Source organism: Euleptes europaea, chromosome 2, assembly GCF_029931775.1.
Source record: "Euleptes europaea isolate rEulEur1 chromosome 2, rEulEur1.hap1, whole genome shotgun sequence".
Taxonomy (NCBI): Eukaryota; Metazoa; Chordata; class Lepidosauria; order Squamata; family Sphaerodactylidae; genus Euleptes; species Euleptes europaea.
Genome location: NC_079313.1, coordinates 13334571 through 13357643, shown reverse-complemented (window position 1 = coordinate 13357643; position 23073 = coordinate 13334571). Strand labels below are relative to the sequence as shown.

The window sequence follows — 23073 nt, the reverse complement described above, 5'->3', positions numbered from 1 at the left end:
GCAAAAACACAGTGAACAGATAGAAATTGGGATTGTAATCCTGTTTGGACCAACCTGTTGCCATGGCTCCAGCATCCTCTTAGATGTGCATATAAAAACCAGCTCTTCTTCTTTCCTGCTGAAGTAGTCTTGGAAAAAAACTACTGCCATTCTGAGGATGGGAAGGGGCTTGGTTGGAGTCAGGGGTTAACTTAAGGATAATATTTGTTTAGGAAGGGTGTTCATTATGTTGCCAGAAGCTGTAATATTCAGGTTTCTTATCATTTCTGGCGCTTGGACACTAAAATAGAGAGCCGCTTAGGCTTGGCGAGAAAACGATTGTACTTTCTGTGGGCTACAAGGAAGTGGCTGGGTTTTCTGTTTGTTCCCAGCCTTGCTAAGACCCTTTATCCAGAAATGCCTGGGATGAGCCCTTGGACCTACTCCAGTCTGAGCCCAGGGCCGTGTCCCTTTTGTTATACAGAGAGCCCGTTCTGCCATCAGGAGCATACCACGAGTAGGCGAGGCAGGGAACCTTGGAGTATATTGGGCTGGTTGGAAAGGCCGCAGCCAGCAAGGAAAGTAACTTCAACGCATGGGTGGATGTTCACACCCTATTTTGCATAGTTGTCCTAATGATAAATGTTTTTGCGTCTCAAGTGGCGACCCACATGTTCATTGTGTCATGTGGTGACAGACCTTTTTCTTTTCACCCAAGGGAGGAAAATGGGTATAAAAATAGAGTTCTCATTGCCATTTTTACAGGTGGGGGGGGTTGCTTTTTTTTACACACTTATGGCTTTTTCTGCCAACCTTTTCATCTGCTAACAGTACGCTGTACATAGTGTTTAAACATGTGATATGGAAGACCTGCATCTCTTCCAGCAACCGCTTCCATCTTGTGTGTCCATCTTAGTAACTACAAAACAGCCACTTTATGCTGACACGTGTATTAGTTTAAGTTTTGAATCTGTTGAATGGAATTTCTGTGTGTGTATGTGTGCGTGTGTTTGCTTTCCCACCTCAAGGAAAAGTGAAACCGGCTAAATTTTATGAGATTAGGATCCTTCAGTCGAGACCTTAAGAAGACAGAATATCTCAGGATTACTTTCGAGTGTAACGTGCACAATAGTTCTGTATTTGTGGACCTCGGTCATTGTAAATTCCTTGTAATTCTGTTTTTAAGCCTTACATAATGAATCTTGTGAGCTGTTTTCGGGCAAAATCGATAACGGGCATGGCCAACCTGACAGTTGCAGGACAATTTCTTATCGTGTGAGTTGAACATACTTGCTGCAGCCTAAGTTCATAGGAAAGAGAACCTGTTAACTGCAGGAACATGCAAACAAATTCATGTTTGTCTTTTTGTCCAGTAGACCTTTATTTCTGTCGTTCAGCTCTGAAGTGAGTAGCACATTGTTCAACCAAGCTGTCGTACCTCAGCAGGCACATTATTGGGAACTGTTTGTTCTGTAACTTGTTTTCGGCTGATTTAAACTGTATTTTTTTAATTTGGTAAAATAAAGATCCCGGAACTTACGAGGGCTCCTTCTTTTTTCTGTCTCCCGGCAGGCTTCTTTCCAAAATAAAATGTCTAATGGTTATGAAGATCACATGGCTGAAGATTGCAGGGACGATATCGGGAGGACAAACTTAATTGTTAACTACCTCCCTCAGAACATGACCCAGGATGAGTTACGGAGCCTGTTCAGCAGCATCGGAGAAGTTGAATCTGCAAAGCTGATACGTGACAAAGTTGCAGGTAAATTATGTGTGTCTTCTTCTCTTTAAAAAAAAAAACCCCAAAAACCAAAGGGTAATGTTGCATCGCAAGAGATTTGACTGCATTTTTGTTTTAACAACAAACTGCGGCAGAAGAACAAACGTATGTGTGGGTTGGATCCTGTGGATCTGTTACAGTAGCAGCTGGGCTTCCCTCTTGTGCCAGGAGCCTTCCCTCAGTGCAAGGGCCTCATGCACCAAGGTGCCACCGCTAGTGGAAGAGATCTGTGGGATGCAGCCACTTGGGTAGAGCCTGTACGCAGGTGTTAATGTTGCCAAGTTTTAATGTGACAATAAAAATATTTGTAAATCTTTTATTTTATTTTTACTGAGGTTGAGGTATGAGGCGTGCCTACTTAGAATCATAGAGTTGGAAGGGGCCACCAGGGTCATCTAGTCCAACCCCCTGCACAATGCAGGAAATTCACAACTACCTCCCCCCACACCCCCAGCTACCCCCTACTCCATGCCCAGAAGATGGCAACAAAAACCCTCCAGGATCCCTGGCCAATCTGGCCTGGAAGAAAATTGCTTCCTGACCCCAAAGCAGCGAGCGGCATTTCCCTGGGCATGTAAGAAAGGGCCATGAGAGCCAAGCACTGACGCAACCCTTCCTGCCCTTCTCATGATCTGCCTAAGCTCACACAGCTTTACTTTATGGTACACGCAATCATAATAGGGGCAGGTGGATCAATATACCTCAGCCTTGAATGCATGGCCTACAGTCCTTGGAAGAAGAAACCTAGGAACCAAATGGGGCATTCCTGACTCTTGTTACTACACAGCCGTTCCATACAACTTTGGGAGAGAGGTTTAGCTCATACACAATTTGGCCAGCACTGGAAGATCAAGACCATCTGAGGCCAGCAGGTGTTTGTGAAGGCACCATCTGGATGAACAGGTGATTCATACAGATGGCCACTTTACCGCAATGTTTGAATGATGACCACTTATGCAAATCAGCCCCAGGTTTCATTCAGACAGACTCTTTTAACGTTCAGCCCTATGTTTGAGAGGTAGTTGATTTGCCAGTGGTTTCTTGTGGACCTTTGCCCGCTTTTATGTTAAGTAAGGAGTAGAGGCAAATGTTATTATCCCCTAGAACTATAACAGCCTTCCTGGATGACAAAAACCCCATCTAGTCCAGCATTCTGTCTCCAGTCTCCTGCTCTGGGAAAACTGTAGGTAAGGCATAAAGGGGTTTCCCTTGTGGTTGATCTCTAGCAGTTGAAGAGAACTGCCTCTGAGCATGAAAGTGAGGTTTAACTATTGTAGTTAATAGCCATTGATTGAATTTGCATGAATTTGCCTGATTCTCTCCCCGCCCTTTAAAGCCATCTATGCCAGTGGCTGTTTTCTAGTTGCACTTTTCATAAATTCATCATTTGTTATGTGCAAAGGACTTCTGAAAATCCTGAACCTACTGCCCGTCAATTTAATAAACAACCGCCCGGCTTTTTAATACTATGTATCTCTTTGAATTCTGTCTTTCTAGTTTGATACACTTTATTTATTGCTGCAAGGGGTAATGGAGTGGGACATGTTCATGGAGGATAGGGCTATTCATGGCTTCTAGTAAAATGGATACTAGTCATGATGCATACCTATTCTCTCCAGGATCAGAGGAGCATACCTATTGTATTAGGTCCTGTGAAACATAGGCAGGACAGTGCTGCCGCAGTCGTCTTGCTTGTGGGCTTCCTGGAGGCACCTGATTGGCCACTGTGTGAACAGACTGCTTGACATGGTCTGATCCAGCATGGCTTTTCTTATGTTCTTAATGGAGGGGATCCTAGTTCAATTACTGTGCTACACTGGCTGTCTCCCGAGCCAACTGTCCTCTGGCCAGGTTTGCTCAGGCCTTTGCCAGAATTTCTTATCCGGGGAGAGGGGGGATGCCTCTTGGCTGTCCCAAACGGAAGCTGTTGTGCTGCATGTGGTCGAGGTGACTTGAAGTTCCCTGACTTTGCCCAGTCACCATCTTGCAGGAAAGCGGCTGGCATGGTTTGGAACAGCAGCACAAAAGTATGGTTCTCCCCACCACCACCACCTCTGTTCTACATTTTAAGCAGGCCTCTTACATGGCCTCTCCAAAGTTCCTGAATTAACCTGACCATTGTCCACTTTGTAGACATTTGTCAGCCTTGTAGATCACAGAGGTTTGTAACACGCGAAGAATTGTGTGAACACATGAAGCTGCCTTATACTGAATCAGACCCTTGGTCCATCAATGTCAGTATTGTCTACTCAGACCGGCAGCAGCTCTCCAAGGTCTCAGGCAGGGGTCTTTCACCTACCTGCCTAGTCCCTTTGACTGGATATGCCGGGGATTGAACCTGGGACCTTGTTCATGCCAAGCGGATGCTCTACCACTGAGCCACAGCCCCTTCCCAAAGGTTTGGGACACAAAGGATTGTGCGCCTCTAAGAATTCTCCCCCCCCCCCACAGGACACAGCTTGGGCTACGGTTTTGTGAACTATGTGACAGCAAAGGATGCTGAGAGAGCGATAAACACACTGAACGGCTTGAGGCTGCAGTCCAAGACCATCAAGGTAAGGGCGCGTGGATGTGACTTGGTTGGCCAATCCCAGCAGGAGTCGCCATCCCTCCGGTGTTTCTGTGCGTCCTGCCTCTCCGAAGCTTTCTAGACCTCTTTGTTTCTTGGCAGCTGGGTGGTAAGCAGCCTCAAAACCTCTCCCCTTCCAGTGCTACCTCCAAACCTGTTCTTTCTGCATGGTGTTGCAGCTTCATGGCTTTATTCCTTGCAAAGAATCCTGCCTTTCTGCCCCCAGGGAGCCAAAGTTGGTATGTGGCTGGAGGGTGGGGGGTCCACAAGGGGTCTCATCCAGGCTCACACGTAGGCCCATACTTGCTTAGTTTTAGCAATGCTTTACTCTCCAGTCATACCTGCAGGACCACCTCTCCTGGTATGCCTCCCAAAGAGCTTTAGGCTCTACCAATAATTGAGGAGCCCCTTGGCGCAGAGTGGTAAGCTGCAGTACTGCAGTCCAAACTGCTCACGACCTGAGTTCGATCCCAACGGAAGTTGTTTTCAGGTAGGTGGCTCAAGGTTGACTCAGCCTTCCATCCTTCCGAGGTCGGTAAAATGAGTGCCCAGCTTGCTGGGGGTAAAGGGAAGATGACTGGGGAAGGCACTGGCAAACCACCCCATAAACAAAAGTCTGCCTAGTAAACGTCGGGGTGTAATGTCACCCCATGGGTCAGGTGCTTGCACAGGGGAACCTTTTTAATAATCATTTGCTGGTGGTCCCTGGCCCGAAGAATGTGTGGCTGTCCTCAACAAGGGCCAGGGCTTTTTTGGCCCTGGCTCCAGCCTGGTGGGACTAGTCTTCCTGGTGGCATCAGGGCCCTGCGGGACCTTAAGGTAAAACGGAATTATTCCGCCAGACCTATAACTGAGGACAAGCGCGAGTTGATCTATCGTTACTGGCCTCCCCATCCCTCCCCCCCCCGCTCCTGACATTGGTGGAGGGGTTACCTGCTGAAATCCTGTTGCATGGTAGCATCTGGGAAATTTTAAGGCCACCTGTTTACAGTTGTATTATAATGTTTTATGGATGATAACGTTTTATCGACGATTGAAGTTTTTATGTATTTTAAAGGTTGTTACCCCTCCCTGAGCCTGGCTTGCCGGGAATGAAGGCGGCCTATAAATCTGAATAAATAAAGACAGCACTACTTTTCGTGCTTCCGTGTTTTTTCATCTCAGTTTTTTGGAATACCACCATCACGCGGTTTGCCTGCTTATACTTACTATTTGACGACTCCTCGTCTTTCTAGAGCCTTCTGTTTAGCTAGACTAAATGCTATCCCCTCTATGGTTATGCAAGGCAGAATTTTGAATATACCATTTCCAGAAAGGCTTTTCCCTGCTCTTCTAACTCTATTGATTCATTAGCTTTTGGAATGCTGCTGTTATAAGGATCTTAGAGCACATTATACCTTTCCCCTTTTAAGATATAAATCGAATGCCTCTGTGTCCGATATAATGCCTTTTTTATTAAGTGACAGAGATCCCAAGGCTGCATTGTCAGTGGCAAGATTTATTTCAGTCCTTATATCCCTCAAACACTAGATTTAAAATTGCGCTGCTCAAGATCAATTGGATCAAGGAGTTTCTAAGGGATAAAGGAAAGTAAATAAATACCATAGCCATGGTGGGTGTACGATGCAAGCAGGGATGGGGCAGGCCCAGGCGCCTAGGAAGAAAGGCTGTGTGTGCATGCAGACCATCTAGGAATGCGTGTGCCTACATGGAAGGTTCCTCTGCATCCTCCCCCCTTTGCAGGTGTCGTATGCCCGCCCGAGCTCTGAGGTTATCAAAGACGCAAACCTGTACATCAGCGGGCTGCCGAGGACGATGACGCAGAAAGACGTAGAAGACATGTTCTCACGGTTTGGCCGCATTATCAACTCTCGCGTGCTGGTTGACCAGACCACAGGTGTGTGCATGGCAGCACCTCTGCTGGAGGTTGGGCGACGGTCCCCTGGCTCAGCTGGCTCCTGTTTACGCAAGGCAGCCAGTCAGGTTGTCCTTCTTTCTGTGTTCCCCAGGCTCTGCCCCAGGACAGCAGGATGACCTGGGAAAGGAGGTGTGGCTTCCCTGAATTGGCATGGGCGAGGAACCCTTTCCCTGTCCGGAATTTTAGCATGCAGAAAAAGAGGCTTGTGGGGTTTGTCCCTGCTGATCCTGAAACCAAAAAATAAAAATGGGCCCAGTAGTTGAAATGGCTTGTGGAACACGCCCAAACACTTTTGAAGTTACCTTCAGTCTGTAAGAGGGTAGCAGTAATGATCTGAAGTATGGTACCCTTGAGGCAATGTGCATAGATTTGGGGCTCTGGTATGATAAGGCTGACAACTGGAAAGAGTTCTTAGTTATCCCCATAAACATTTTTAAAAAAAAAGCCTTGGGCCACTTTGGAGGCATCTGACAAGCGTCAGTAATTGTTGAAACATGTACATTGTCCTCCGCACTGCTCCCCCCCCCCCACACACACACATTTTATCCTGAAAAACATCCTCCGGATTAGCTAAGAGATGGTGATTGACCCCAGAGCACTGAGTAGCTTCATGTATGAGCAAGGAGTTGAATGTAGATGTCCGGGTTGATGGACATGGCATATATTGAGGTAGGAACTTGCCCAGAGGGGACTGTCTAGGAATCCACTAAAGCACTTGCTATGATTTCCAGGCAAGCAAATGAGGTAAATGGTTTTTGGACTCCTAGCAAGAAATCTAGCTGTTGTGGGAGCCCTAGCCTGAGATTTATGCTATTGGTCTGGACCAACAGGCGTCTTGCTGGTTACTTCCTTGCTCTCCCATGAGAGCCAGCTCGGTATATTGGTTAAGAGTGGTGGTTTGGAGCGGGTGGACCGGGTTTGATTCCCCACTCCTCCACATGAGTGGCGGACGCTAATCTGGTGAACTGGATTTATTTCCTTACTCCTCATGTGAAGCCAGCTAGGTGACCTTGGGCTAGTCACAGTTCCCTTACAGCTCTCTCAGCCCCACCTACCTCACAGGGTGTCTGTGGTGGGGAGGGGAAGGTGATCGTAAGCCTGTTTGATTCTTCCTTAAGTGGTAGAGAAAGTCGTCATTTAAAAATCAAATCTTCTTCATGAAAGTGAGATAGGTGGACAACGTGTTTCTCACCCCCCCCCCCCAGCAACCTGGGCACTGGGAATCGTGTACCCCGACTTCCTTTTCTCTCGGCCCTGTGCTCTGAACTTTTGCCCGCTGAAATCTTTGGGCCTAAGCAGTGCGTCACACTAAGAAGAAGAAGAGTTGGTTTTCATATGCTGACTTTCTCTACCACAAGGGAGACTCAAACCGGCTTACAATCGCCTTCCCTTCCCCTCCCCACAACAGACACCCTGTGAGGTAGGTGGGGCTGAGAGAGCTCTAAGAGATCTGTGACTAGCCCAAGGTCACCCAGCTGGCTTCATGTGTAGGAGTGGGGAAACAAACCCAGTTTAACCGATTAGCCACCGTCGCTCATGTGGAGGAGAGGGGAATCAAACCCAGTTCTCCAGATCAGACTCCACTACTCCAAGCCACCGCTCTTAAACCACTACACCACGTTGGCTCTAGTTAGGTTTTTGTTTCGCCAAGTTTTTGTTTGTTCTCTTCTTAGCTGTTTATAAAGTGCCTCTCTACAGCCCAGTCGAGGTGGGAAGGGGGGGAGGAAAAATGGCTTATTCCGTCTTTCTTCTTACTGGTTTCAAGGTCTTTCCAGAGGGGTTGCCTTCATCCGGTTTGACAAGCGGTCCGAGGCTGAAGAGGCCATCACAAACTTCAACGGCCACAAGCCTCCCGGTTCCTCCGAGCCGATCACCGTGAAGTTTGCCGCCAACCCCAACCAGAACAAAAACGTGGCGCTGCTCTCGCAGCTGTACCACTCACCGGCAAGACGATTTGGGGGGCCTGTCCACCACCAGGCCCAGAGATTCAGGTAGGTTAGGAAGGACGAAAATGGTCAGAGCTCTGTGCCGTGTGTGTGTCTCTCTCTTTCTCTACCTCTCTCGCCTCTTTTTTTATTTTTAAATCATTACCACCCATCATCAGACATCTCCCCCCCAATTTAAAAAAAAGCCCCTTCCAGTAGTTAGATAAAAGGGAGAGAAGGAAACGATAGCCAAGTAACATTCTACATGTCCAAATATTAGGATTAACATTCTGTGAGCCTCTTACATTCCCAGCCATTCAGGGAATCGAGACTGCTTTTCTTTGGTCGATTTCCCATCATTGTCTCCCCTCATTCAGCCTAACCATGTGTGTGAATTTGAACAATGGCTAGGGTCTTCCATCCCCTCTAAAGCCATGCATCGGTCACAAGTGCCATCCTTGTTAAATATCCCCCAAAAGCTCGCGCTAGGATTCAATGTAAGTTTTGTATCCAGTGATTTCCGGTATTCCTTTAACCACTTTTTCCCCATGTTTCTCGACAGCTCACGTGGAAACCATCACCTCGGCCCCAATTGCACCTCCAACATCTTCCATTAGATTTCTTTCTTTTTTTTTCTTTTTAAGTGCATTTTTTTTGTGTCATTCTAGAGGTGCCGTCTATAACTAGCTTTTGAGATAATTTTTTTTCTTTCCAGTTTAATTGCCGTTTTGAGTTACTATTATCACCCAAATGAAAATGTATCCCCCCAGCTGTGTCAGTAATCATTGTTGATGTCCATTTCTGTTCTGTTCCATGAGCTTTTCTCTCCTTCCCCCCCACCTGTCTTGCCACCCCCTCCCCCAGTAGAGGATAAAAAAATCCTTCAGAGACCACCTTTCCTCCCATTAATAAAGACTGAAACATTTGTCTGTGTGATGCTTCATAACAAAGGGTGGATTCTGCAGATCTGTTCCACTGGTGGCGGTACTTTTTAAAGCCTCTTGCACCCGAGGAGGCCCTGTCACTAGTGGAATGGATCCATGGACTCCAGCCCCTAGTCCCATCCAACGACAATGTCATCTTAAGATTACTGGTGGAATGGGTGTCTGGCTTTCATTCTGAGGGATGGCATGATTCCAGGATGGTTAAAACAGCCGCCTTCATCGTAGAAGTAACTTGTGTTTATCTTTAAACCTGCTTTTCATATTGGAAACTGCTCGCAAGCAGCTTGCAGAAATGCAAACATTCAAATTTGTAACACTACTCCCCACCCCTGAAAGAGACAAGCGGCACAAAGGCAGCAATGGAAGTTAAAGCTTTTTAAAAAGTTATTTAATGCCTTTTCTATTTATTGTAAGTGGTTTTAAACCTGCTTTTCTTGTTAAGGGATTCTTAAACCAAACGAGAGACCAATGTAAGCAAAAGCAATCCTGGTCCAAAATCTAAAAGGCCGGCCAGTTTAAAAAAAGCCCCGCCTGTCTGCTGCTAACATCCATGGTTTTAAATTCCCTGGAGTGCAAATAACATAATTGCTGTTGCAGCTCTAAGCACCCTGAATACGGTTTATAAAACCGCACTTGTGATTTTTTCTCTAATCAGCTGCGTCTCTTTTCTCTCTCTCTCTCGCCCTGTTGCTGTCCCTTTTTGTTTAACATCTGGTCTGAAGAAGACCTCTGTGGTAGCTTGGTGTCTTAGTAGATCCAGCTAAATGGCCCTATTGTTGCCCACTACTCTTTAGGTGTACCTTCCATATTGGCTGATTTTTTTAAAAAAGCTGTTGGGTAACACGAAGAAAAATCATGTCCTCTTCCTGTGCTCTGTACGTCCATTATGCATTCTGTTGATCCTCCTTCAGCGGAATCGTAGCCTTTTTTCAGTTGACCGTTTTGGAGTCTTTAGCAGCCCCATTCTTGGCTGCACATGCTGCCGCCGCCCCTTCACAGGCTCCCTCTGTGGCAGGTCACGAGGTTAGCGGATGTGGAATCCTGTTGCAAAACCATCTCGAGGATTAACTCATTCCTCCAGTGGGGCCTTTGCTGATTCCTCACGCAAGCTTGCCTCCAAAGGGAGTGTTTAGTAACGGTGGACGTGCGAACACATGAAGCTGCCTCCTACCAAATCAGTCCCTTGGTCTGTCTAGCCTGGCATGGTCTATTTTCACTTGTCAGCAGCTCTCCAATGTCACAGGTATTAAAGAGGTTATCCTCATCCTTTAGTTGGAGATGCTTAGGGATTGAACCTGCAGGCCTATTCTTGCCAAGTATGCGCTGTGCCATTGTCCCAGTCCTTTGAGGTGAAGCTCTGCCGCCATCACTAATCATGAGGGACACTGGCAATCTTCAGGGAACATCAGGGTTCCCGAGAACGTAGTTTGAAAACCAGTTTTCCCAATCGAAAGCATTACTCGAAAGCTTATTCAAAATAGTGCCGATTTATCTACGGCTAATCATTTTGCATTAATCAATAAATAGTAAACACTAAAGCAATGTTTGTGCTTTTTCTGTTAGTTTGCTGCCAGAATGACTGCAGTATAATAACAATAATCCTGATAAAGCAATCATTGGGTAGCTATTTCTAAGCATAGTGAAACTGGCTAGTGGAATCTCTAAGCACAGTGAAACTGGCTAGCGGAATCTCTCAACTCGCGCTCTGTCTCTCCAGTTAGTTTGCAGTCTACTAGTAACCAGTTGACTTTTCATCGACTAAAGTATTAATAACCAAACTATAAGTAATCATTCAGCAGCTTAATTAGCAATTTGTTTTTGAGGTGGCCACTCCGTTAATCCATAGCAGTTTGGGGGTCAGCGTTCAAGATGTTTACTCGGCAGTTCTTGCTTAGGAACAACCAGAACAGGACCAGCATAGTTGGGGTATAGCAGTTTTCCCCCGGAAGCTTGATGTTATGCTTTGCTGTTTATCCCATGTGGACAGCTGCTGGCATGGTTTAGATGTAAGGCATTGTAACATAGGGGGACCTCAGGCTGACTGGCTCCTTCCCCACCATCAAGCCACTGTTTGGAGTTTTGGTATTGGCAGCGGGGTGGTGGAGCAAGCCACCGTTTGCTGGTTCAGATGTACTTCTGCCATTTCTGGCTTGCTGCAGCAGTAGTTAGTTGTCCAAATGCAGCTGAGCAGAGGCGGGGACGCAGCTACCCACCTTCCCCCACCCACCCACTCCTTCACAAAGTGGGAAACCGTGGTTTGCTGTGGTGTCTGAACCAGGCCATTTGAGAATCTAAATTCACTGTGTCCACATCTGAAAATTTGAGCCCCGTCTTTGCAAGGTAGCCCTCTTCTGACTTCCTGTTTCTCTGGTTTTGGGCTTCTTATTTCATTGGCTTGTGTCTTTTCCCCCCCCTTCCCCTCCCCCTTTCAAGTCCTTGCTCATTTTCACATAACGCTTGTTGTAAATCCCTTCTAATAGTTACCTCTTCAGTGGAAACCCTTGCATGTTTTTTTTTTAATTTTTCATTCTTCAGAAGTGTAGAGTCAGATGGGTATTTTCAGAATTCTTGTCCTAGAATTCTTGTTACATGTTAAATAAATACATGTTCTTCTATCTGCCTGTACTCAGCCTCTTCCATGTAGATGGTTTTCCCCACTGTGTTACATTACTGAAAGTATTTTGCCCCCAAATGTTGAATTTTAATGGGGTCAGGGTTGGAGTTAATGGCTCGCTTCAGATGGCCCTCCAAACCATCACTCGGAGGATTGTGAACGAGCCACAGAGTCGGCTTCCCTTTCCTGTCTGTTGGTTCGCTGCGACGTCTGAATCAGCAAGCTGTGGTTAGCGCTCGCCCTCCAAACCTGAATTGGAAACTACGGTTTGAAGTGAAGATCCAGTTGGTGACTGGAGGCTAACCGCTTCCTTATTCAGACAGCGCAGCAAACCGCGGTCAGGTCTAAATAGGAAACAGAAACCGCTCACAGGAGGTGAAGAAGGGAGTACAGTTCCGGTGGCTTGCCCATGATTCCCCAAACAAAGGTCTGGAGGATCATTTGAACTACAAAGGTTGATCTGGTTATATAATTCGCCTGGTTCCCCCTTGTACGACATTTGGTTAAACAATTCAGTATGCTGATCTTCCTGGTTGAGAGAACACTCTCTAGCAATGCCCTGACAAGCTGGTGAGTCAGCCATTCAGCTTTTGGCCCCTCTGGTTCCATTTGGTAGAGAGATTATTTCGTCTGTTTAAAGGACTGGCCTTAGTTCGCCTGTTTTTTAAGTGCACACTAATGAGCCTCTTGCCTGCCCCTGGCAGAAGGTCATCTGCATCTTCCCAAATGTGGCAGTCCAAGCACAAACGTTTTGTCGCATTGCCGTGTGTTAGAGCAGAGGCCCGGTTGGAAAGGCCAAACCCAGTGGGAAGCTTTACGGGGAACCGGGAGGACAGGACAGCGGATGTTGCTAAGGAAGAAATGCCTACACTTGTTGAGATAACAGTTCCCGGGGACATTTTGAACTGAGAGTCCACCCAGCCCTGAAAGCAGGCCTAGGTTACAGAATCTGGGAAGGACCCCCCCTCCCAAAAGTCATCTAAAGCTCTCCCCAAAGTTAGAGGAACAAAGGAGGCAGGGCCCCATGGTTCTGAAAGGAATGGGGTGTGAAGATGTGTTAGAATCGGGGCTTCCCTGGTCCTGCTGCTGTATGCCTTGTTCAGGTAGCAAGGCGGTCTGCTGGCAACTTCTACACATGCGACAGATTGGCATGGATAGGAGCAGCATATGCCCTGTGTTTGCTCTTACTCAATCCACCGGGCCTTGTGGAGTAGTCCTTGGTAGACGCTATCAGCTGGACAAATTCCAGAGCTGTAGTCGGGGGTGAGTCACTAGGATAGCAGAGGGACTTAAAGACCAACACATTCCTTCTATCAAACTTTTGTGGGCTTGAGCCCGCTTTGCCAGGTGCGTGACCTGTTGACCCCAAGTTGTCCATCCTAAAAGATCAGCCTAGAGAAGAGGGAGTCAAAAACCTAAATGGTGGGGCCTCGGGGCTATGCCATGTGAGAGGCTGAGCTGAAAATGGACAAGATAACGAGGCACCCACACCCAAGAAGAATCATAGGAGAAAAAAATTCTGCCTTTGTAGCTTTGCTATGCTAATTTGATCAGGGCCATAGGCTTTTCTTCACACAAGTGTTTAGTTAGCCTTGTAGGACTAGAAAGCTCTCTCAGCTGCTGTTGTAAACGGTGAGAGCCTCTTGGACACATTAGAACTTGTCTCGAAACGTTGCATGCTGGAGCTCTTCCATTCTGTTGCCTTTCGGCTCCACTTTTTAAATTCTCTCCCTCTCTCTCTCTCTCTCTCTCTCTCTCTCTCTCCCCCGTACATACATACACGTATTTGCTGGCTGAGGTTGACTCTTCACGCATCTTGCAAAGTGGGCACTTAACCCACAAAAGCTCTTCCTGAAGGTGACCCCCCAATGTTTTGATGGTCGATTCGGCTCACCAGAGGCACACCAATGCCCTTGTTTTCCTCGAACAGATAATTCCCCCCTTCGGTGTTCCCTTAATCTGATTCCGTGTCACGTTTGCTTGATTGAACTGACTCTTTTTTTATTTTGTTGTTTTGTTTACATGAACTATTGTGTGCTTTTTATTTGCTAGGTTCTCTCCTATGGGTGTAGATCACATGAGTGGGCTTTCTGGTGTAAATGTCCCAGGAAACTCCTCTTCGGGCTGGTGTATCTTCATCTACAACCTCGGCCAAGATGCCGATGAGGGAATCCTCTGGCAGATGTTTGGCCCCTTTGGCGCGGTGACTAACGTCAAAGTCATCCGCGACTTCAACACCAACAAGTGTAAAGGCTTTGGCTTTGTGACAATGACAAACTATGAAGAAGCCGCCATGGCCATAGCGAGTCTTAACGGCTACCGCTTGGGGGACAAAATCTTGCAGGTTTCCTTCAAAACCAACAAGTCCCACAAATAACTTCGCTCGTGGCTTTTTTTTTTTTTTGTATGGAATAGATTAATTGAGTGACGGAAAAGTTTGAAACTTTTTTTGTTTTGTTTAGCATATGACTCATTTTTGCGCACCAATTTTCACAAAAAAAGTTGTGTCTTCAGTCCTAAACAAGAAGTGGAAAAGGGTTTTATATTCTGGGATGCCACCAACATGTTCAAATGTTTGTTTTTTTAAAAAAAAGAGTCTTGCAATGTTCTATTGGTTCCAGGTTCCCCCGAAGCGGTTCCTTTCGCAATCTGCTGTTAAGCCCTGAAATCTAAACTGTTGGCCACCAGCTACATCTCTGGGGTAGCTGTGAAACAGAATCCGAGATCCTTTCCCTTAAGAGACCGGTTATTGGTTCTGCTGAAGGGAGCCTGCCAAGGCCCACATTGACTAGAGAATCCCCCCTCTCCAGTAAGATCTAAATTGGTGGTAGCAGCTAGACTTACAGGACATCAGTGGAAATTGGTCTGGCTGAGGCCTGAACCCCTACCAAGCTTCTAAGGCCCAGCAGAGCCTGGAAGTGGAAGCAAACCGCTTCTGTCACCTGACTCCCAAATGACAATTAATTTTGCAGAAAGACAGTCTGAATACAAGCGTGCCAGTGTTTTAAAACACCGTTGACCAAATTGGTTAATCGATGGACAAAATATCAGTCTCTCTTTTTTTCGGGGGGCGGGGGGGGGATCAAAAGCCCAATTCCGGTAACCATGGACCAAAGAGTTTCAGAGAGACTCTGGGGAGATAGCAGAGTAAAGAAAATAATGAAACTCCAAACTAGGTATGAACTTCCTCAGAGTTCTTATCTCCATATAGTACCTCCTGGTGCGTTGCTTTCTGATAACAGAAACGTGGCAAGATTTAACTTCCTTTCAAATATAATTTTTAGTCTGAATTCTCAAGTTTAGGTTTCTTTTATAAAACCTTGTTATGAACATTTGAGCATTGTAACTTTTTTGCATCCCTTCTAAGAAGTGCTAGATTTTTTTTGTTTGTATTTTAATAGGTTTGTTCTGCTTTACATATTGAACATTCTGCAGAAGAGTACAGTAAAACATGGAAGTTAGAGATTTAACAAAGACAAAAATTTTGATTTTTTTGTAGACTTAAGATTTTAATTAATCCCCAAAGTTTTCTGCAGACTGCCTTGAAACTTTGAGTTCTGTTTTCTGTTTAATTTTCTTTTGCTTTTTTGTGTTTTCATTTGTTTTTACTTTTGCATTTAAAAGCCAATTAAATTTGATTTGGTTTTGCTCAAATTTTGTTTTGGTTTGTTATTTTAATTTTTCCCCTCTCTGCTCAATACTGCACAGCATCTGACATTTAAATATACAAATCTCTTCAACGCAGAATGATTTGGTGTTCAAGAAATATGACTTACCTGTGTGTAAAATCTGACTCGGCACGGGTGAGGATTCATGGCTGGCTGTTGCAGCTGGTCCCTGCTTAACAGGCTACGCCTGATTTTGCTGTTTGCATAGGGTTTCAGCAAGGTAGGTCATGAAGTCCACAGTATGCAAACTGTGCAGCAGCATTTTGCTCGAGGAAAACTTATTTCAGCCCAGAAGGAAGATTTTAAAATATGACATCTCACTCTGGAAGCTGCCCTGGGCAGCCTGGTGTCTGAGCCCGTCACACCCCGAGTTCTGCGGGTGTTCATTTACCTGGGGTCATTTCATTTCCTTCCCTTTCTGGAGCCAGCTTTAAAGCTACCTGCTGAGTTGCACAACAGGGTTTCTTGGACCCCACCAGCCTCCAGTTGCTTTTAGCTACCCCCAAATCTCCCCTGCCACATCAGCTCAGCTCAAGCCATTCCCATCCCTCCAAGGTTTACCTGGGCTACTTCTTAAGTAGCCCCATCACACCACCAACAGGAAGGTGCTCAAACGTCCTTCCACCCTGCCGGCTGCTATTTTCATAGAAATTCCAACCACTTCACTGGCTTGAAGTGGTAACCTTTGATAGATGCTGCTCCAGAGTGCTCGCGGTGTGTTTCGGGTAACTGTCACGTAGCGTCTTCTTGAGACCCTCTTGCCTCTGGCACCTTTCTTCAACTTCTGAGGTTTAAAACACAAGCAGAGGTTTTTCTTTACAAAAATCCAGAGCCTGCATCCTTTCAAACAGCAGTGACCATTGCTCTGATATCCGCTCTGCTGTATCGTGTTGCCCTGGTGGTTGCGTTGAAGCACTGATCCAGTAACCAGTCCGGCAAGTAACAGGTTCAGGGTTACATCTTGCATGCACATGTTCTCAGTTCTGCCCTCTGGATTGCTTCGGTAATTGACTAGGAAGCACCTTATGATCAAAGAGAAGGTTACCTTTGGTCCTTTGATTTTCATGAGTCAGTCTATCCAACGGCTTGAAGTTGTCCGTTTCTCTAGTTTGTTCAATCAGTGTGGACTTCTCCGCCTTGTCCCCTGTGGGCCATTTCACTGTTGCTCAATATCAGTGGACCGCAAGCCGCCTTTGTTCAATTCTGCTGCTCTTTTCCCACTGAGAAGCCGGTGGGACCCACGAGAGTGATCTTTCTAGACAAGAACACTCTATCATCTCCATTTCTGTGCTGTACATGTAATGGGACACACTGGAATCTGGAGTCACTGAGTACGCTGCCTTCCCAGATTCTCTTCATCATGGGCACAGATCTCATGAATAACAGGGCCCAACGCCGTGGGACGTTCTCCTGCGGGCACCCCATTAGAGGACCTCGTGAAGAGGTTTTTCTTTGGGTTGTGAGTGTAAATTTTTACGTGGAGTCCTGAGGCCTAGCGCTAAGTCAGATTTTGGGTGGCCATAGTTTTTAACTCACTTCATGTGCTTTCAGTCTCCCTAGAGTTCTTGCATCACATGTGTCCCTAGTAAGACCATTGCAGTCTCTTCGGCATGTCATAAGGAGCTCTTCCTTTGTATACGTAGGCTGGTTTTAACAGTGCCATCTGTAAAACAGAGCGGTTTGTGCTTTTGCTGCTTCCATCTTGCCCGTTTCAAGAATTATGGTTGTTGCTTTATTCTTTTTGCCTGTTCTCATTTGAGAATTGGTTCTTCTCTGCTCTGCCCTGCTGGGTGGTGGTGGTTGTTTTTTGTGTGTGCGGGGGGGTTGCTTTGCCAGATCTGATTTCACCACCCACGTTATAGGAAGCCGGAGTGAGAGTACTCGAAAGCTAGTGAATAAACCAGATTTGCCTCTCCTTGGTAGTTCTGTTTATCACATGCTATTTATTTTTGAACTTTTGTCCAGTCCAGTTTTCTGGGCTTTCGTTTGCCTGATTCTACAGCCCAGGCCTGGATTCATGAACTCTTGGATTCCCATACCATTTTTCTTTTTTTTAGTAACCATGTTGAACTGAATGCTTCCTGTGGCTTATTGGGCTCACCTTGGGCTCTCGCAACAATCTATTGTGGTGCGAGTCTGTTTTGAAAAGTCAAAGGTTCCCAAGGAGTTGTGGCACAGGATTCACAAAACACGTGCTCAGTTTTGCCCTGGGTTGGATTCTTATTTTAATTTTTTTATCAAGATCTAGATTAAAACACACACAAGAAAAAGTAACAGGAATTAGTAATTTTGATAACTTGCAGCATTTTTGAACAGGAAGCCAGTTCAGAGCGGCACAAAAGACAAAGATTCTCTCAGTGTCTCTTTCCTGCCTGGTTTGCTAATTTTCCAGTTAAGGACTGGATTTGCCTGTGCCGGCGGCTGTTCCAAAACAGCCGTTCTTCTCAGTTTCTCAGCGTTGGCTTCACACAGAGCTTATCGCGGTGCTAGAAAGCAGGTATGCGGCTGCATGTCATTACAGGCAATGCAAAAGCCAACGGATGGCCACTTGGCGTTGAGCTGGCAGCAGCGGAAGAGGCTAATTTTGAGCCGTTCTCAATACGAAGGTCTGTCGGTTTTCATTTCTGCTCCCCCTCATCCCCTTCCCAGCAAAAGCTGCTGTTTAACAAGAGTGCAAAGGCATGGTTATTCACCAAGCTCTGGAAGAAAACTGGATTTTTTGAGGGTATGCAACAGGGCTGCGTGAGTCGCTGCATCCCGACAGTACACTATCAAATAGTGTATCAAAATTCATGTGGGTCTCCAGAGCGAGCATGCTGGATGGGAAGTGGGAAGAGCCAGCTGGCTTAAGATAACCGCTCTTGCCTCAATCTCCCCAGTTGATGTAACACCCCCCCACACTTCTTCACCGCACAATGTGAAAGCACCTTGGCACAGTAAGGTCACATTTCTGGAATAAGCTGCATATTTCTGTCAGTTGGCTCGGCGGCGTGGCAGTCCTTTACGTTCTCTAAAGCTGGCAGGCCGTTTAGAACATCTCTTCCCCCCCCCCCTTTCAAAATCTTTTTCAGATCTGCGTGCTGTTCTCTTTTTGTTTTTTAAAAACAAAAGTTGAAACTTTTTTTTTTTTTGGGTAGTAACCTTGAGGTTTGCGGGTCACTGCGATGCTTTGTTGGGGGAGGGGGGGAAGCAGGAGAGCTTATTTGGCCGAAAGGAAAAAGCCAACCCCTTGTTTCTTGAGAACAGGAAAAACCAACATTGGTGGATTAAAAACATAATAAAATTTCAGATGTGTATGTTCTCCCTGCCCGTGTATGAAAAGCTACAATATCCTATCCTTGGGGGGGGGGGGTCACAAGACCAGACTCTGTTGCAAAGCCAACTTGACCTTTGCTGTGTTTATTGGGTTCAGTTGTGACTTGTATCATTGTGTGTGCCATTTCCACCCCCCTAGGGAGGGAGGAGGTTCCCCAAATTACACAAAGGGGGGGGAGGTTGGTTTCTAGAAATTTAAAGTGACGGGCTAGGCACAAATGGCTGCATCCTTTTTGGGAAACGTTTTTCAATAATTTTATATATAGCGTATAATCGAAGAGGGCAATATGGGCAGCCGTTTCCGTACTTCCCGTATATGCGGGTTTCTCTCTCCTGCTTTAATTTTTTAAATAACCTATTAGAAGTGCAACAATTGCATCAAAAGCCCAAAATCAGGGGCACGCATGTTGTTCCTTGTTCCATCTCCCTAATTCTTCCCTCCCCCATGCCTTCCCCCCCACTGATTTAGTCAGAGGAACACCGTTTCTCCCCACCCACCCCTGCCCAGTGGATTACCACATGGGAGGCTGTGTGGATTCATTCCCCCGCTATGAGCTTTACGCTCCTGAAAAACCTCACAGCATTTTGGCATCTTCGGTGCCAGTTTGCAAGGCAGTTGGATCACAGTCAAGAAACAACGGTTTCCATGTATGTGGGATACTTCAAATCTCTCCCCTAAAATTATGAAGATCCATGCCTTATCCCTTTCTTCCTTTTTTTGTTTTGTTCTTAATTAAAATGAAGGTACTTTTGACGTAGTTTATTTTTTTTTTATTTTTTTTACAAATATAGTAACAGCAGCTCATGAGAGCTCTCCCCACCCTTCACCAAAGGGTTGAGTATAAAACTAGGTTACACGGTACTCTTTATCTGTCTTTGATTTTTTTGGGGGGTAGCACTTTACATATATCGAAAGAATCCTCCTTTGGGTTAAATAACCTGTATATTCCTCATAGTGCATGTTTTTTTTTAAATTGCAACACCCAGGCATTGAACCTGCATTACATAGTGTCTGCTTCGCCTTCTGTCACACACATACCGAGCCCTCGCCTCTGTCGTCCACTGTGGCGTCCACCCGTGTTCTGCTCCACGAACGACTACCGTGCACAGGTTTCTTGGAAACTTATTTTTGTTTGTTTCTCTTTATTCGTTCGAGTGGAATGTCTACGTTGTCAGTGAAATTTGTTTTTTTTTTTGTTTTTTTTTTTGCTTTTTGAAAATGGCAAACCAGATGATAATGTAGCGGCCTCTTTCCCGCGCCCCCTATATCTTGAAACCTTGCTTCTTTACGTTCGAATTATATATTTTTTTCGGTTCGGTTTAATCTGTTGCGACATTTTGCAGCTTCTGTCGCTAGGTCATCTTTAAGAAGGGAAAGGTGTTTGATGTTTTAGAGCCAGACTTTTAATTTTACCCCTTGACATTAAGTAGCACTTGTGTGGGTTGGTGGGTGCCAGCCACAACCATCCACGCCAATGCGTCTTTCTTCCCTCCCCCCCCCAGTGGATTTCAATGTGGGCTGTAAACGGCGCCTTTCTGTTCTCACTTGGCTTCCTTTTTTAAAGTGTGTAACTTCCCCTCCCCCAGCCTCCTTTTTTTCTTTTTATAAAGTCTCCTGTCTGTGCAACAGAGGGCTTTTATCGGTTTTCCCCCCTCCATACTGTACAGTATATATGCTTAAAGCCTTTTTTTTGTATATTCAGCGTGTTTTTAAGTTATGAATTTTGTTTTATATCAAAAATAATTTATTTTTCAGGTACCACGTTTTTTCATTTTAAACTTTGTTTTTACATGGGTTTACTTTTAAATAAAGTATGACGCTGCTATCCAGATGTCTAAACCACAGTTGAATCGCCTTGTGTTTGTGAGTGCCTATTTTCCAGAAACGTGGCCGTGGGGCCCTTTTAAAGCAATGGGGGCCCCCCTGTTGATTGGATGTCAGTTCATACCACTGAATGTGTAAGTTGGGGTGCTAGGTACGCTTCCTCAAGGGGCACGTCTTGGGCAGCGGAATGGGAGACAGGCCTTGATTTTTGGGGCAGACTGCACCAGGGAGCTTCCTATACCTATTGGAGGGTGCAGGATTGTACCAACAGCTCTGGGTCCTGATGCCTGGTAACCTAAATTCAGGCTAAATCGCAAACTCTCTATTGACTGGCTGACTTGGGCCAAATTTGCATTTCCCCAGGTTCGCTGGGGAGTAGTCAGATCACTGAAGCTGCGTCCTCAACCACTTAAACAAAAAGCCCACTTTCTTGGATTTCTTGATTTGTTTCAGCAGGCTTTGCTTGTACCATTTCAGACATTTAAAAAGTTCACTAGAAACTTATTTAATTCCAAAAGGGTAGCCGTGTTTGTCTGCTGCAGGTCATTTAAAACTAATAAAATTTGTTTCCAGCATCACCTTTGGGGAGGGGGGGCAAGAATCGCAGAGGTGGGACTCTGGCTCCACGTTAGGCAGGTTTTCTATATAGGAGGGGAAGTGGGGGGGAAAGCAAGGATGTGGAACTGCAAAATGCAGGAAGTGCAGAGAGAGGTTTAAGGATGCAAATCATAAATGTTCACTTCGCTTTTTCTAGATACCCGTCAACAGAACTTTCTCCTTGCCAGACTATTTCTGCTGGTAACAAATTCATCAGACGAGTTTTCTTATTGGCAAGATGTAATGCCCTAGACTAAGCCGAGACACAAGGGCGATACAATAAAATTACTGCAGAAGAACGAAAATGCCCATTTTGTCCGGATCAAGTAGACTCTCTAGCCCACATTGTTTTAGCATGTCTGCAAAATAATATTGCATGAAATAAATATATCACTCCCTGGATAAAACAGCTAAAAAAGATGCTTTCTGGGAAGCGGATACTGCATTATCTGCTGTCAAATAGATAGGTCAATTGCGTGAGAGATGTGACAACTTTTCTCTTTATAGTGTCAAGAAAATTTCATCTCCCCTTTTTAAAGTGTGAAGTGGTTGATGGATAGCCAGCGGATGTTAAATCTAGGGAAAGGGAGAGGTGAAATTACGTAAAATGTAAGCCTTAATTTTAAAAGACCCATTCGTCAGCTTTGCTTAAAGTTCGTTGTAGCCTACAGAGGGGAGGTTACACCTAATGCTAAGTGGAGCAGATCTGGTTTGTACTGCAGGCGATTGGGCAATGCCAACAGCAGCAATCTCAGGGAGAGAACTGCTTCAATTTCTGCCTGGAGCTGGGAGAGAGGAAATGGGAACTGGGGTGCTGCAGATCCACGGGAGGGATCTGTTCTTTAGGTTGTCAGAAAAGGAAGCACTCCTCTCTTCCCTCCTGCGAGGCTTTGAAATTAAGTCCTTTTTAAAAAAAATAGTACGAAGGAGAGACACCCAAACAAAGACAGCAACACCTGGGATTTTTCACCCATCGCCGTGCTAATTAGCTTAGCGAAACAAATGAACGGTCTCTTGCTTTTAGATCGGAGCTTGACAGAACTTCATTTCGCTCTGTACTTCCTGAGTTTCGTGGCTGCTTGACCCTGACACGTATTTCACTTTTCATCCCTCCTCTATTAAAATACAAAACAAAAATGAAACTTTTCAGTTGTGAAGCCCTGGCCGTGCATCTGCAGAAGTGAGCTCCAGTTCTCAGCATCTTCTGCTTGGGGTAGAATTTCATTGTCTTCAAGGGATTCCCCGGACAAACTGCTTTTTTAAAACGAAAGAAGTTCCTGTGTCCGCAACTAGATGGTGCTAGACCCACGTGGCCCTGATTGTACCCCATATTGGGTGGCAGTGGGGCGGGGGGCGGTGTTAGCAATTGTGGATTGAATTTCCATTCCAGGACTGGCTGAGTGCATTCCTGCGACGCTGAAGGATTTGGGATCATGACCGAAGAATCTCCTCCAGGGTGTCCGCTAGCATTGCTGAAGCCGAGCGCTCGGGTGTTCTGAGCAGAATCCATTGCTGCCGTCCTGCAGGCCGGTAGCCCGATTGCATGTAGGATTTCCACCGTTTCATAGTTGTGTTTGGGTCAAACAACAGTGACTTCGTTTTACTTAACCCTCATCTGTGTTTTGGTGTATGTTTTTTGAGCAGCCACATAGACCGCAGCTATGTTTCCTTTGTATTACGAACCGTGCTTAAGAAAAGCGACCCCTCTTTTGCCGTTTGTAAGGTGAGCTATGGCCCTGCGCCTATGCCAATCGTTCAATTTGCATAACTTTTCCTAACCTGAAAAATGGGTTTTGGTTTTGATGGGTGGGAGAGGAAGGGGAGGGCCCCAGGGATGTGGCTCGGTGGTGGAGCACCTGATTGCCAATGGAAAAACCCCGCTTAGATGTTTGGCATTTCCAGTTAAAGGCTCTCAAGAATCTGGTGTTAGGAAAGATCG

At 45.9% G+C, this 23073-nt stretch overlaps 1 protein-coding gene across 1 annotated transcript; it reads left to right on the top strand.

Moving 5' to 3' along the window:
- Positions 1-1551: 1551 nt before the first annotated feature.
- On the top strand, positions 1552-14205 carry ELAVL1 (ELAV like RNA binding protein 1). The gene is made up of 5 exons (XM_056845490.1): positions 1552-1741; positions 4211-4314; positions 6072-6225; positions 8012-8237; positions 13782-14205. Exons 1-5 carry the CDS (start codon positions 1570-1572, stop codon positions 14104-14106), a joined length of 981 nt encoding a protein of 326 aa, XP_056701468.1. The 5' UTR covers positions 1552-1569; the 3' UTR covers positions 14107-14205.
- The last annotated feature ends 8868 nt before the right edge of the window (positions 14206-23073 follow it).